Below are 17,068 nucleotides of genomic sequence, written 5' to 3'. Positions count from 1 at the left end.
CATTAGCTATACAATTGATACCAGTTAGTGCTATTGAATTAATTACGGTCACTCATTTCAAAGCTGGTGAAGTTCTTCCATATCACCCATTGGGAAAATCTCTTTATGTCCATTAGTTAGTAAGATGGATGCCCCAGCTCCTTGTTTATGCTATAGCAATCCTTGGAGACTGTTACAATCAAACTCTGCAGTCTCATCTGTGACCTTTGGATGCAGCTTCCTGCAAATTTCATACTTTGCTTGGTCTACTTGGTTGCAGCTCAGAAAGTCGGTGACTCCCTGTCCTGCTCTGTTATAAGATAGTTTTCAAGTGGCTATTCTTATGCTATGAAACGTATTCGTCCAAATGCAATTTGACTACCAGTTTATCCCAGTCCATGCACAGTATGAACATTTGCTTGTCGGGGAATAGTATACTTCTAGTTATTACATGGCTCATGTATGGCAGAAGTATGCTTGTTCAAAACAATATCCTCTCTGGGTAAATTATTTTCGAATGACGTGGTGCTTTAATAAACATGGAGTATAATGATACATTTTTTTATTCCGAGGTATTTAAACTATTGTGTCGAAATAAGAGGACAATACCCGTTTTATCCATTCTTCTTCTTCAATGGCACTAAAGGGAATGTAAACAAACTCATTCATATTCTAGCCTACGCCCTCTCTGAGCAGTCATGTAAAGTGTGATCAATATATCTCATACATATTATCTTCATATAATGAGATCACTTGATTGTAGCCGACTATAGGAATCCCTGTCCACGAATGAGATTCTCTCATTGCACATAAAAGGAGGCATACATGTGCATAGTATTTGCTTTGGAAAGTCTACTTGTTTGAATAGTTACTACCCATTTTTACAAAGCACTGCTCTAGATAACTAAACCAGTTATACTGGATAATATTTTGACCATGGTTTTTATTTCTGTTGGGTCTGTAACTTGAATATCGTCTGAAGCTGTCATTATTTCTACAGATCGATAGCCTGCCCTGTCATGCCTTCGTGGGTTCTAAACCTTTACATAAACCAAACAGTTAAGTCTTGTATATTTCAAATTGTTTGTACAGTGAATTCTTAAATACGTATCAGGGTGATAGTACGCCCTTTTAAGATTCTCAGAATTTACATATTAAATCATATTTCACCGTCATCTAGTCTCACCAGTAGATAAACCTAAGCAAATAACATATTAAAAATTAGCTTTGTCCTTATTTAATAAACAGCAACTGCATTCAGACACTGTGTGAAAAAATAACTGCATATTGTGATTAAGTAATAGGTGGAACACCCTTTTAGTTGCAAGTAAACATTTCTTACTGGTGTGGGTTGGTCTCTCACTTCTTGTAGAATGACATTTCCCTACACTTCTCCCCCCCCCATTGATTCTGATTTTTTAAAATCATTACCTCATTTCTTTTGGGTTTTTTGGGGGATTAAGGGGTGGGGAGGTCAGCACTCTGGGCATGATGTGCGGTCCCCACTGGCCGCATCTGTAGGACCAATTCCTACTCCACCCAGGAAATATAATCCACCATTGTAAAGGTAACCCAAGTGTTGTCTGGCACCTGCTCCCTCCATGCCCACTCATCCTCCATGCCACCTTCGCTGCATGGGCGTATACTAGGTAGCACTGGCCTGCACTACATTCCAGTTTGGGTACACCTGCCTGTGTACCTGACTTTTACTGCAGTCTTGAGGCGGGCTAGAGGATCGGCAGGGCGTCCAAGAGCCTCCTGTAAGTGGGCACCCAGTTCTGGATTATCTGAGGGCATCAGCCATCTTGTATTTTCCTGCAGGCTATATCTTTCTCCTTCCACACTTTAAATTATTTTACCACATACTTTTACAAATCTATTGACTAAAGAGCAGTAGTTTTTAAAAACTGCTCTGAAAAGAAATGAAATGATTCAAGTCTTTTAGATCGGGCACCCTCCAAAACATGTCATCCCTCTGTACTCACCCTCATTTGGATGGTGTCACCCCCCTTGGTAAATTTTCCTACGTCCAACAAGCAAAATGTCCTCCATAGATATCAGAGGTATCCACAACCTTGATCATCTCCATTGGCAAAACTACTAATCTCGCCCTCCTTGAATACCCAAAAGGGTCAAGAGGTATGGAATATATGCACCTATACGAAGGTTATGTGCTGCTCTGAAGGGTTGTGTCAGGCCTGGCATCACGACTGGTTTTAAGGTTCAAACCTATTTATACCTACCTTGTCAGGTAAATCTACAAAAATCGAAATTATAAAAGACAAAGCAATATGCCAGACTCCAGCATATCACTTTTTGTTTTGCTCCTATTGCATGCTTTTTGTCGGTGCAACCAGTGCTTCATGTTGGGCCACCAGTTTGTCCATACTTGGTTCTGTGTTGTACCTGTGCTGCCCACCTCCCACAAATTAAACTGATAGGAACTTTATTTTCAGCATCCAGTTTCAAATTGTTTCACGTTTACGGGGAGTTTTAAGTCTTGCAATTTTAGCTTATGCTTTTTATGTAAACATACTCTATTAATCTGCATACACGATACCATTTTCTAGACTGTTGCTGTCCCTCTGAGTAGGCGCTTTGGACTCCAGCGGTCTGCAGACCCCAGGTAAAGAACCGCTGCCTTGCCTTGGTCCTGGCCACAGACACCATGTATATTTGTCAGTATTTGCACGCTGGCAGCTCTCTGTAGTTTGGTCCCCTGGCAGCGCTGCAGAAGAACTACTGTTAAGAGAGGGGAAAACTATTTAGTGCTACAGGCATGGGCTGATTCTACTCGTGAGGTCTATCATCGGCCCGACTCGCTCGAGAATCACGGGATTGTTTGTCATCTCAGTGCGAAAATAGTTGACATTTTTCCTTGCGACTTCCCACTCCCTGCCTCTGTGTGCCTGTCTTGCTTTGTATACTGCTTCGGGGACGGGAAACCGCCAGAAATGGCATTTCGCTGTGTGAAGTTCCTGTCGCGTAAAAAGCTCCGGGCATTTAGCTGTGAAAACTTAGACAGCACAATTCTGTTGTCACGTGCAGGAAGCTGCGCCTCTCTACTTCCTATAGGTCATCGCGGAGGGTGAACCTCTCGTGCTTACCGTGACTTGGCCTGGGGATTTCATTATTTTCGCGTTAACCAGTGGCGTAACGAAACTCCAGGGGTTCCCCTGCAAGGTACATTGCCCCCGCCCCCCTCAGACTCAATCATGACCTCTCAGACTAGGGCGAGGAGCCCCCCTGCAACTCGCCCCCCTCCGCCCCCTCTCAGGGGGATAGGGGGGGCAGGGGGGGGAAAGGGGGTGTTGTTACCCCAATGGTATTAACTGCTCGGTATTTTTGCCATGGTTTACTTAACGTTAAGTATCTTGTAATATTCCTTTTGGGCGGTGAGATCTTCCATTCATACTTTTTGTTTTTAAAATTAGTAGTCTCGATCTCCATTCCTATGGACTGGTCGTGTTATATTGGTTGTGCGTGGTACGTCTTCATGCCTATCTGCATTTTTTTTTTTTTTTTTACGATTGTTGGGAATCCAATGTAGGGTTTCAGTATCCTCTGACTCTGACCCTCTTCAGGCTGGTGTGAAGTAAATGAGTATATACTTTTTATTCAGGCGGAGTTGAGGTTGTTGGGAGAGTTGAGGTTCAGTTATTTAACTCTGGAATAAGAGACTAGTGCTAATCCTAGTATGTTCACCTTTTCAAAATGTGTGATCCTGCAAAAACAGTGAGCTGTTCGAATCCCTAATATTAAACACCATATTAAAAATATTTTTTCCAATTATTTCAGGGTATCCGGTCTGTTTGCTTCACTAATAATAAAGAGTAAGATTCTATGATGGTTCTTCAGCGCTGACCAATGGATTCACCGGAAAGAAGGTAAGGAAACTGATCACTACAAATGACTATATGTAGTGAACCATTAATGAAGCTAATTCATTTACAAACATTGTTGTACAAGTGTTCAGATCAGGAGGTGTTGCGTAGAAAAATTATGAAATCATTCCATGGTCCCTGTATTTGCACGAGGATGCCTCACAAAGGTGCGGGGTTGGGCTTTAAAATGCAAGAATATTGAGCATTTTTGTATCTCTTGTGATCAATTGCTTTGTTTTTGTTTCACCACTTATGAAGGCGCTCCTGGAATCCATAAAGGATTGTGACTTTAAAGGGTCTATATGGAGTTACGAATATTGGCTTTAAGGGAAATCGGGAGTTTTTGGAACACCCAACATGTGTGACTTTTGCCCTCTCGTAATTTTCTTTCTGAGACACTGCCATTTTTAAAATCTCATTAATTCCCTGCTCTTCCGTCACTAAGATGACCACAAATTCACACATTAAGCTTGGTGTGTTTAAAAAAACAAAACGTAATTGGTATTTCGTGGTTTCTCGAGTCGTACATAGTTTTAGGTACATTTGGTACACGATTGTGGTATAGTAGCGTGCATTACATCATGTACAAACATCAATATTTTACAACTAACAAGCAATGCGTACCTTTTCGGGCATTATACATTACATAAGCTTTCCTTGTGTAGCATCAGGAAAATAACTAACTAGGCATGCTTGCAAGTGCATAAACAGAACTTCTAAACTTCCCAACACCCCCACCTCTACTGGCTCTACTCCAGCTGGTATAGGTTTTGCCCTAGTTCCCACTTTTGTCCATATAAGGCGTGCTTGGCATGTATAATGTGTAGTAATGGCGCTGCACGTTATGGCTGTTCTTGGGTCGGATTCAGGTGATTGAGGACCGGTTTTCAAGTATTTCTCTATGCATCGCTTACTGCAGGGACGGGCGCAGGTTGAAGGGCTCCAGTAGAAGGTCCGAGTCCATTGATATCAGGGTTGTGCGCAGACAGCGGGCCTCTTCCCGTCTTATGGCAGCACTCGCCGCACTACCTCATCGCACCACCTCCCTGTGCCACACATAAACTGTCGGGACCCTTCCCGATTTCCACAGCATACTTATGGCGCGCTTGGCTATAAGAAATGCTAGGTCAATGAAGCGTAAGTGCATCTTTTGCGAATTTGGGCGCCGATGCATCTTGAGTATGCAGCTACTGGCTGTCTCTCCTGTGGGAATGCCTGTCGCAGTTTTGATGCTCTGGACGACCCCGCTCAGAATTCAATGTGCACATAGCAGGACCACAACATGTGCAGGATGTCAGCATTTTACACCCTGCACCTTGGGCAGTGGTGTTGTGTGTCGGGTAACATACGCGGTGAGGTAGGCCCTGTGGAGGATCATATGCTGGATGAGCTTGAACTTGGCGTTACGTGACAGCTTTTTGGGATATTCTAACAGGGCGGTCCATTCCTTACCAGTCAATTCCTTTTCAAGTTCCCCGGACCCTCTGTTACGCAAGTCAGTGAGTGAGATCCCAGCGTGTTCCTGATGCCTTTTTATAGCCATTTTGTGAGGTGACGCCCTTCTCCCATTAAATAGATTGCTGCGTGTGTCATGAATAGGTTGCCTGAGACCCAGTTTTCCCTAGCGAAGTTCTCATGGTCCATGAGAGCTCCGGCATTGAAGAGCACCCCCACTGTGGTGACTCCTCCCTCAGACCAGCTGGGGGGGAGGGGTTCCGTTTTGTGTTTAGGCCTGTAGGTGTTGGAATACCTAGTAATGGTGTGTTGTCTGCGTACCTGGAATGCTGGTGCGTGTATTGTAGTGCTTTCTTCCAGTACGTAAGTGCTGTGTGTACCAGCGTCCGGGCATCCTGGGGGTTCTTGAAGCGAGGCAGTAGGAGGGTGTGTAGGACCCAGCGGTTGATGTCCTGAACCGTATATCCCAGTTCGTGCAAATTGCATGCTGCCTGCTAGTATGACAGCCATAGTAGTTGGCTTGCATAGCAGTATGCGCTGAGGCCAGGTGCAACCAACATCCCCTTATCTGTCTCTAATTACAGTTTGGCTAGACCCACCCGTCGACGGCCATTCCCCCAGATCAAGTCAGACAGTAGCGTACCAAGTGCATTAAATAAGGGAGTAGGGATAATCACTGGGAGGCTTGTAAAAACATATAATATCCGTGGGAGGATCACCATCTTGGATATCGCCATCCGACCCATTACGGATAACGGCAGCGAGGTCCAAAAGGTTGTTTGGGAGTAAAGCGCCCTTATCGCTCTAGTTGGGTTGACCTCTAATAAATCACTCGGGCCCCTATAAATATTGATGCCTAGATATTTGAACGTGTGCTGTGCTACAGTCAGAGAGAGCTATCCAAACTGTATCATATCTGGTATACGCCAGGGCAAAAGAAGAAGGCTTGAGACTTAGCCTCATTTATAGCTAGGCCAGAGACTAGTTCAAATTGTCGGAAGATACCCGGTACCAGCCCTAGGTCATTGGACAGGTCCATGGCATATATATGATTATATAGTCTGCATATGTAGATAGCATATGAGTGGTGTTTCCCAGCCTAATAAACTTTTGTCCTGCCTCTGCCTGCAGTTTAATGGCCTGGGTTCTAGCACAAGCACAAATAGCAAGGGTGACTGGGGGTATCCTTGGCCAGTGCCCCTGCCTACTGGGTATGTGCTTGACATGTGGTTCCCTGTGCGGGTTCGCGTGTGGGGGCTGTGTACAGAAGCTGTACCCATTTCAGGTACTCCGGTGGTATGCCACATATCCCCAGCGATTTGACCATGAAGTCTCCGTGAATGGTATTAAAGGCCTGTCTTAAATCTAGTGTGATGCAACGTGCATTAGGATTGTCTGCAGAGGTGGTCTCCATGATAGCCTTTTAATATTCAGTGATATGCTGCACGCTGGTATGAAGCCCCAGTGGTCCGTGTGAATTAATTTATGCAGGTATTGGGAGTAAGCAGCGTGCCAGTATTTTACTTAGTATTTTATATTCCGTGGTGAGGGGGTGGTACCCTGTGATGTCTGTGGCAGATCGGCCCGGCTTAGAGATTGATTAAGCCTGGTGTGTGTGTTCCTCCTCACCCTCAAACAACAGTGTTTGGTGCTTGAAAATGAGATCATTACTTACTGATAAGATTCATTACCCTGCTAAAGGTCCTTATCGTCCCAATCCTTACATTCTAAGGTTGGTCCTTCTCCCAGACAGGCCTTTATACATGCTAGTCCCGTTTTCTATGTCTACACACCCAACCCTTTAAATACTCCTCCTTTCCCCATCAAGTCATGTAAGTATCAAGTAAAGAAGAGGTGGAAATCCAAAAAGGGAAGGAGGGAGCGGGGGCTGACTTGGACGAGGAGGACCTTAATGGGGGTAATGAAGTTTACCGGGAAGAAATGATCTTATTACTGCCTATCAGGACCTCCTTGTCCCAGTCCTTAGGCAGTTAGAAAATCACAAACAAAGAGAAAGAACATTCTACAACGTTTCAGAGATCCATATTCATAGTTTATTACACACAACAATCACTTAATTGCTGCTTTAACAACACAAGAACCAAAATTCTCCATGGTAAAAATGTATCACATCAAGATGACAATGATCAACAACAATATGATGGGATTCCCATGTGACTGCCCTGTAGAACTCCTTAATTGGAACTCCACCAGGGTCTGCCCATGATGTGAAAACTGACCTGGTCAAGGGACCCTCGATATTGGAAAGAGAAACCTCACCGAGAGACTTGCAAACCTGGCAAATAGCCTGACAAACCCATCTGCTCAGAGTAGAAGGTGCAATCTTTTTTCCTTTAAGGTACAAAAGATACAGCAGCAGACCAGGGTCAAGCACATAGATTCAGTTAGTTTCAATAATGCGTGGGTCCAACTACTTTCGACACCTGCTGCCAAGAGATGTCTAAAATACAAAATGTCCACAGAAAAGGAAGGTGCACTCCAAAAAAAGTCAGTTAAGCGGAAAGTTTTTTTTCAAAAGTTATTTTCTTTATTCATGTTGGTTCTTTCGTAAAAACGGCATATCCACCGCATTTCGTTCCCCTAGTGCCACGGGAACTTCGTCAGGGCTTACACAAAATGCACCTAGGCACTTATGACCTGCAACAGAAATGCGAATGTCCTCACTAGACTGCGTCACCAAGGTTAGATCATCCTTAGATCATCCTAGGCATTCAATTCTCACAACTAGTCCTGAGAATCAGCACAAGTGAAGTTCAGAAAACACCTGTCCTCCCGCTAAAGGGGTCCTCCTATTTCTCCAATACAGAATCAAATCAAAGAACTGCAGATTTAGAGACAGGGTTGTTCAGTGTTCACAAAATCACAGATCGTGGTCCAAGTACATAAACAATCTCTTATCTGGCACTGCATTCAGTCAAGAATTACGAAATTCATGGGTAAAGTACCCCAGGTACTAGTGTACACCCCTTTTTAATAGGGCTGTTTCTAGCAAGATTATTCAATCGGGCCATCTGGGAGCTCAAGGGCTCACATCCAGTCAGCCATCTTTCCAGGCCACTTGCATTATTTTTTTGGTTTGGTTTGAAAACCAGATTCTTTTCATCCAGTACTAAACCTCAATCTCTGAACCAGTAAGTCAGTGTGGAGCGTTTTTGCATGGTAACACTGCAGTCAATCAGTCCTCAGATCTAGAACGGCAACTTCCTGGACATTGAATTTAGAAGATGAGTATTTCCATGTCCCAGTCCGCAAAACAAGGCAGCAATTTCTGAGGTTTGCGGTACAAGAGCGACATTATCAGTTTCAGATTCTACCGTTTGGTTTGGAAACATCCAAACAAACTTTCACCAAGGAATAGGCCCCAGTGGTGGCGTATTTGCAACATAAAGGGATTGTCATCTTCCCCTACTTGGATGATTGTTTAATTTGTGCTCCGTCTCTTCCTCTGACAGCAGTGGAGTCAACCAAGTCTCCTTCAACAGATGGGGTTCAAGATGAATTTCCTCAAGTCTCACCTGAAACTGGTCCAGAGGATTCCAGTTATAGGGGAGGTTTTCAACAAAGAGAACAGGGGGGTCTTAATTCCCCAGTACAGAAACAAGACGTCACAGTCTGCCTTGCAAACACTATTGCCAAGGGTAGCAGCACCAGTCAGGCTTAGGTTAAGAGTGCAGGGCGTGTTGGCTGCACCTACAACAGTAGTCCCCTGGGCTCGCCGATACTTCAAACTGTTAGTAAATCACCTTTTGAGTCTTTGAGGCCGACGGTCAGCCAATTTTAAATATGTAGTCCCCGAGTCCTCAACCATTGTCCAAGAGTTGAAATGGTGGCTCCCCACGCCAGGTCTAGAGAAGGGGATTCCATTCTACATGGTAACACAAAAGGGGGGCCAGAGGAGATTTCAAGACAAGTGAGGGCAAACTCCCCTAATACAATGGACAAACCACAAAGGAGCCCTCTGGTCTAAAAAGGAAAAAAGGGTCAGATGACGAAGAAGGCGTCCCTTTAAAGGATGGGTTGCTTCACCCACCAGAGGTGGCATGCTTCATCATTGGGGAACCTCCTCGCACCATGCCTCCAACAACTGTAGTAAGGTTGGATATGCGCCTGCACCTTGAGCACCAATGCCAAGGATAGCTGAGGCACTATACCAGTCTACGGCAGGCACCACCAGTGAATCCACCATCCTGCTTACCTTGGATCACTGGTTTTGTATTTAACCGTTTCTTGACACTTTCTTTTGTACATATCTCCTTCATGGCAGTATCTTAAAACTGGATCCTGAAGAAAGCCACAACACTGGCTAGGTCATTGGCTGAAACATGTTGATCTTATCACAGTACAACTGAGTCTGATGGTTCCCGTCGTATCCTCTATATATTTTTAATCTTAGCACATGGTAGCCTGAATAACGACATGTGGTAAACCCTGCAGCTAGTTTTAACTCACTCAATCACTTGCACTGCGTCCCACACCACATCTTGTAAGCTCTCATTTGGTTTTCGTAATAACCCCTCCATACAAACCATCCATGAGCTCCTCCCTCTCAGTGAGGGAGTCTTAGCCTGAACATTGACTAGGCTTCATGGTGCGAGAAGTTTCCCCAATGATTAAGCAAGCCACCTCTGGTGGGTGAGGGAAACTGTCCTTTAAAGGGGGTACCTTCTTCGTCAGCCGACACTTCTTTCCTTTTTTCCTTTTTAGACCCAAGGGTACCTTTGTGTTTTGTTAATTCCATTCTACATCCCATCTCCTATTTAGTTGACAGCAGATACCAGCTTGTGGAGTTGGAGTGCAACACTGGGGGAGATGGAGTGCAAGGGACAATGGTCAGAGGAAGACTAGATTTGTTCCTCCAATTGGAGAGAACTAGCTGCAGTGGGGAAGGCAGTCCAGTGATTTCATCTTCAGGTAAAAGGCAAGAACTTGGTAGTTTGAACAAAAAATCATGCAGGCAGATGGTACCTGAACTGACAGGGAGGTACAAGGAATCCTCAATTAAACAGGCTGGCGGCTCTCATTTGTTCTTGGGCAGAGGGGAATATGAGCTTGATGAGAGCAGTATACATTCAGGGGGTGTTGAACATTTGGGCGGACAGTTTCAGTCGTAACCCCCCCCTCATCAGTGAGTAACCATCTGTCTCAGTCACTGTTCCATCAGATCCGCTAGCTATTCAGGACCCTCTGGATAGTCTTTTGTGCCTCTCCCCAGAATGTGTGACTTCCAGTATTTTGTAGGGAAGCAAAATGTCAATAGGCATAGGAGTGGATTTCCTGTCAATTCCCTGGCCTCGGGCCTCTTGTATGCCCCCCAATTTCCCTTCCCCCTGCTGATGCTTCAGAAGATTCGGGAGGAAGGGTGTTAGTGATTTTGATAGTTACCTTTTGGCCAAGGTCCCAAAGGTTTTCACTATTGTGGAGTCTGTCCAGGGGCGGGTATTTCAGATTTCGAAACATTCCAACCCCTCTTCAATTTCCACTGATGCCGCTGGAGCGGTTCCACCAACTAAAAGTAACAACCTAGAACTTAAAACAGTAGTTTTGCAAGAATCGGGCGTTCTTCCAAAGTAGAGGAAGATATTCAGATATTTAGTAAGGAATCTACACTTTCTTCGTATAAGAAGTGGGGTGTCTTTTCTAGATGGTGTACACTACAACAGAGGCGGCTCCTCCATGTGGGCTCAGGAGCATCGCCCCACTGCGTCCTCGCAGTGCCAGAAGCAGTAACATAAAATGGTATAAATACCATTTTATGTTACTGCTTCTTGCACAGCGAGAAGGCAGAAGGTTTTTTTTGGGGGCTGGTGGTCGGTCCTGCAGGAGGGGAGGAGTGGCTAGCCCAATGTTGCGGACCCTGCCTGTCGTGCATACTCTGACATTGTCTCCATGTAGGCTGCATGCCTCCCCATATGCACCTGGCTGGGCGCTGTCCCCACCAATCACCATTGCGTTGTGATTGGCTTAGGGGAAGGGAGGGAGGCTGACTGCTTCCTTCGAGTAGCAGAGAAGCAGAGACAGCGTGGAACCGGATCAGGCTGGCTAAGGTACTTTTTTTGGGTTTGTTTTAATAATGAAAATCTAACCTCCGTCACCTCCCCCACCCCACCTCCATCCGCATGCTTGCGCTATCCCTCTGCCCTCTCTCACCCACGTGTCATGCAGGCCGCGACTGCACTACAAGGTTTCGATCCTTTTCAACTTCTTGAATTTGTACAATAAAGCTTCTTCAAGAATTCATCTCCTTCAACCATGACAGCCCAATGGGCGGCTCTGAAAGCTTTTTGGGTTTCTAATGGGGAATTGGACAAAGTAACTCCATTGGCTCTATGTTTGTTGAAAGGTTTTAAGTTGCGTAAACCAGTTATGGATGTTTTCCTTCCCACATGGGATTTACCTATTGTCCTTAGACGTTTGCAACTACATCCCTTTGAACCTCTAGAAAAGGCTTCTCCAACGAGTAGCTCATGAGCTACTGATAGCTCTCCTGCTACCACTAAGTGTACAGTCCAGTTTACTAATTGTAAGCTTTTGCTTGGCTGAATTATTATATGAATACAAATCTGAAAAGTGTGCATCTGATACACAAATCTGTGTATTTTCAGATCTCATAAGCTTAAGTTTGGAGAAAATAGTTGAATTACCAAAAATATATTTTCAGCTGATATTTAAGTGATTAATCGTATGACATTGGTGGAGACATCACTAATATTATTGCCTTGATGCCATGGGCACTGCAGATATGGCTGCTATGTATTATCCTTGTAAAGGAATTTCAAACTGCCAAAGCCTTTTTACAATACTTCCAGCAAACCTACCTGATGCACTGAGGAGACCACTGCCGGTAATCTTGCATAGGATGCCCACCAATGTAATCTTGTCGGATGTGGTTATTATTACAACACTGATAATATTAGAAGCTCAGGATGATTTTCATTGAGCCTAAGTAGCTCTTACAGAAAAGATTGCAGACCACTGCTTTAGAAGATACAGACATGGTAAGGGTATTAGAAAAAACTCCCTTATTAGTGGCATCATATCATGTAGGCGTTTGAATGAACTGGTGTCTTTGATAATCCACTATCCATAGTTGCAGATTCTTACCAATAGACTAGTATGACGTCCTGATCCCAAGTTTATTCCAAACGTGATTTCTAAGTTTCATTTGCATTAGGAGATAATTCTCTCAGTCTTTCAAGAAGGGGATTGTCAGCAGTTTCTCTGTTCTCTAGATGTTGAAAGAGCCTTTTTACCTTATTTGCAACACACTAAGAAGTTCTGACTACTGAATTAATCTTGATTTCCTTTGGTGGTTTGAATAAAGCAAAACAGCCCACGAACAGTGCTAGCTAATGCCCATAGGCATCAAAGCCGAGCCGCCTATGAATCCGGACGAAAGACAAGTGCCCCGGGCAGTGAGAGACTGCCGTTGTGAGCAGTGGCCTGCAAATGCGGCCTGGGGCGCGGCGGAGACTGTAACGCTGCCTGAACTGCAGGGCGGAATGCCGGATCAACCATCACCACTGTGGAGATCTGCGTGGCTCTGTGGATGCCCAATGGCGGCGGAGCACCAAGGGAGGTGGGCCCAGCAGAGCCGGTTGCTGAGGCCGATCAGGTGATAGGCTGCTGAAGGGGTGCACCCGACCCCTGCCTCGCAGCTTGGATAATCGTAGGAGCACCAGGTGGGGAGAAGGCCACCAGGTCCCCAAACCCTATTGGGCATCAGGGTGGCCGGCAGTCTGAAGCGCTGCTGCCTCGGAGGGTCCGATCGCGCGGACTGCCCGTCCGTCCTATCTGGCAGTGGTGTGAGGCCCTGATCCGTGCCATGTCGCGGCTTGAGCTGTCGATGCCCCGGGGGCCAGGTTGAGGAGCCCCGCCAGAGTGATATTGGTGTTGCGTGCTTATCTAGGATCCTGATCGATACTGTGACCTTATGCCCCTATTCGGCCATAAATCCATTTATTCCCTATATTGGCATAACCGTTCAAGTGCAATATTCAGAAACTCGTCTCTGGCCTCACACGAACAGAGCCACATTCCAGAATAGCTTTCTCTGCCACTTCCTTTGCAACCAATTAGTGCAATGACAGAGCAGAAGTTACTATCTGAGATTCCTAGATTAACACTCCGAGTTCTTCAACAAGATAAAAACTCAGCAAACCTGGAAATCCCCGCTTGCTGCGTTTTGATTAGTAATAGAACTCAGCAAACTTACGTCAAACAAGGCACCTTTCAGGTATAAATATTACCAACGTTGCCTTAAGCAAACGCTGTCTGCTGTTCGCTGATGTTGCTGCTGTTTACGCTAATGCCATCGCTGATGCTGCCAGTTATCTCGCTGCTGCTGAAGAAGCTGTCATGCTGATGACACCATAGCTGCTATCGCTACTGCTATCGCTGCTAACTAGCGAACGATGGTGTGGTGAACCTAGGAGCTGAACAGCCGTCCCCGGCAAAGAGCCCAGCAGATGCAAGCTGCCCGCGGACGCTGTCCCCCCTTCTTCTCCTCCTCGACGCGCTGAAGAAGAAACGCTGTCTTTCTCCTGCCGAGAAATCCAGCTCCAGCGTTTCTGGTCTACCCTTGCGGGTGACTGGTATACCGAGTTTCCCTGAAGGAGATACCAGACCTCCATCATTCTATTCAGAGGTATGGTGTTGACTAAACCCTTAGTGAGAATTCTTGAAGCAAACCTTGGCAAAACCAACTTAACTTAAAGCTACTTACTTACTCCCCTCCCAAGTATTAGGCTTAGGTCAGGTACACTGGGGTAGGCGTAGTTAGAAGCACCAGTTGAGTATTTTAGCCTAATGTATATATGAATGTATATATGTTTTATTACTTTTAAACCATTGTATGGCTAAGAAACCATATCAATGCTTTTACAGTATTATTTCGCAATACTTATCTTACTGTACGTACTTTTTATAATAACAAGTCTTGCAATTGTGGCAATTCATTTCTCTTGTACGAGAAGAAAGACTGTTCAATAAATGTTAACCCTTTATTGACAAACGCCCGTCTCTCTATTCTCTACATATTGTGAAAGTAAACTGCACCAACCTGACTGAGTAAAATAACTGTCTATTGTTTCACACGACCCTAGAGATTGACTCTTGATCTGAGGAGCAAAGTTGTCATGTTGCACGGTTGTTGGAAAACTGAATCCCTTCTTGTCTGTGCCAGGGAAGCTGATCACTTCCTATTTCAGTCAAGAAAGTTTCCAGTGACCTCTGAGCTAGTTGGTAACAAACCCAATTAAGTTTAGCATAGTCAGTAGAGGCCTGGAAGGTCCGCACTTCTACGTCGATACTACTGTTTATGTTATTCCAATGCGCAGGGCCTATTGGGAAAATAGGAACTACACTACATGGCGCCCAAACGTTTGGTAAGGCGATAAACTAACGCAAGACGTTAGAGTAACTCAGTTGTGCATATTTCACACAGACCCCTTTCTCCCGTAAATACTCCAATAGACGTCTGGAGTGGGTGAAAGGTTAAAATCCGCCCGAACTCAGTAGGAAGAGATTCCTATGTAAAGCTCTGGTTTATTCAACGTTGAAGGATACAGTGTTCCAAAATATTGTGCACCTAATCTTTGTCTCCTTGGAGACCAACTCTGCAAAACCTGCATTTATATAATGTCAGACAGTGAAGAGGAAAGGGAAGCAGCTAGGCTGGCAGCCCTACTAATAGAGGAAGACTCGAGTCTCCTACAGACAGACCCGGATACTATCGACATCCCGGTCCACTTAAGAAAATCTATAACGTTAAAACTTATAGAGAACGGACTGACACCACAAGGTGGTACAGTAATTTTCGTGATAGAGGCACACGAATATCGGCAGACAGATGTATTCTATTCATGGATAAACTTTCCAGCGGCAAACGCTAGAACAAAAGAGTTTCACTATTACAAAATAGAGGAACCTCCGGAAGAGTACGCTCCTTTCGAGGAGACTGAAATCCCACTAAAATTCCAAGAGCACCTGCTCTGGTTTAATGGCGCCCTAAAACATAATGATCATATTACCAGGCTCGGTCCACTAGGTAGACCAGGAGCAACGTGGCCGGTTCTAGCCAGCTACACACCACATCCGGACCTTGCAAAAATGTCTAGAGAAGAGCTGTTAGTGCAGCTAAAAACACTTATAAAAATACATAGGCAATTAGTCCAATATGTAATGCGGACTGCAACAGTCCAACCAGCTGTTAATGTACCACAGCTGACCCCTCATCAGGGGAACACTAATAAGATTACACCACAGAACATACAGTCATGTCTTGGTAAAACACCTGTAAAACGGGAACAAATTCCTTTCTGGTTAGCACAGAAAATCACTCAAATAGAGGCAGTATTTCCTGATACTACCCCTATTGAGAAACACAGAATCTTGACAATCTGCCTTCCAATGAGAATCGCACCACACGTGGAGGACTGTGACACTTGGGGTACAGTCTTTGCTTCCATTTACGTAAAAACACATGGTGTTCCGTCTATGGCGGTAATACCGGATGTGCTAAAACAGATTCAAAATGAATACGGTCCAGAGCCCGCTTTAACTCTTGGTATGAAATTACTGAAAGACTTCAAGCAGGTCTCGGCTATATTATTAGCCAATATAAAAGGAGAAGCAGCATCTGTGGCGATTCGCCAGAAGTTGAAGGAAACAGATATAAAAGATCAGCCAGTTGAGCTTGCCAAAATCATAGAAAAATGCTATGAAGAATTAGGTAGAGACAGCTTGGGTGGAAAACCAGTAAAGCCCCATCTGCTCGAAAATCCTGAAAAATTATTTATTAAAAATAATTCAAACACTCCTAAAAAGAGCTGGGATGTATATAAACAATCCACTCCCAAGGAAAAAGTTTTCCAGTCCAGAGGAAGGTCTCCTCGACGGAGGGAAAGAACTCCGACTCAAGAACACCAGTCTCCCCAGAGGGAGCCCTCTGAGAAAAGATATAACCTTAGAAATAGGGATAATCTGAAAAAACCTGATAGATATCAAAGTATTGATACACGTCCCTCTCGATCTTTTTCGCAGAAATCGGAAAGAAGAGGACGGTCAGACCCAGGAGAGCACACCAAGTCCAAAGACAAGGAACCTGCTCAGAGTAAAAAATCTCAATTTCCAAAAAAGAAGGTAGCCAGTATTCGAGTAATCAACCATGCCGAGAATACTGAGGACACAGTTGAAAAACGGGGAGTGGGCATTGACAATGTTGGACAGTGCAGCAGAAATCAGTATAGCGCGCAAGATCTTGATGAGTCATCTGGAGACAGTGGACACGAATGAATACATTCAGGTTGAAACTGCCGACACCAGACTTAGCGAGCCCCATAAAATATACGAAATAACATTGCGTATAGAGGGTGATAAGACTAGGAAAATAAGAGGTCTATTTTGGGATAAGCTCTCAAAAGGCTATGATATTCTGTTAGCTGAAAAAGATTGGCCCCCAGAGTTTGTCAGGGAGTGCCCTCGTGGCGAAGAAATGATTATGCCTGCCTTCTCGAATCACATTCCGATTCACAAAAAATATACATATGCAAGGAAATGGGCAGTAGCCCAGGCACCGGCATTATATAAAAATCATGTAGGATGGGATGAGGACTCACCTCCCCACAAAATCCAGTTAAAAAGTGAACCAACTGCCCAACGGCAGTATCCCATTAAGCAAGAAGCTAAAAAACAAGTCAGGGAGATTTTAGATCAACTTGAATACCAGGGGG

The 17,068-nt window shown here is 44.7% G+C and overlaps 1 protein-coding gene across 1 annotated transcript in view; it reads left to right on the top strand.

The window, feature by feature from the left end:
* ALS2 (alsin Rho guanine nucleotide exchange factor ALS2) overlaps positions 1-17,068 on the top strand; it is a 1,343,724-nt gene that overhangs the window by 12,029 nt on the left and 1,314,627 nt on the right. Inside the window, exon 2 of the mRNA XM_086955258.1 lies at positions 3,778-3,866. Within this exon, the coding sequence (XP_086811384.1) occupies positions 3,847-3,866 (20 nt within the window). The 5' untranslated portion in view covers positions 3,778-3,846. The remainder of the gene's footprint in view (positions 1-3,777; positions 3,867-17,068) is intronic.

The sequence above is a fragment of the Lissotriton vulgaris genome, chromosome 2_1 (assembly GCF_964263255.1).
Source record: "Lissotriton vulgaris chromosome 2_1, aLisVul1.2, whole genome shotgun sequence".
NCBI classification, from domain to species: domain Eukaryota; kingdom Metazoa; phylum Chordata; class Amphibia; order Caudata; family Salamandridae; genus Lissotriton; species Lissotriton vulgaris.
This window is presented reverse-complemented; position numbering and strand designations above follow the sequence as displayed.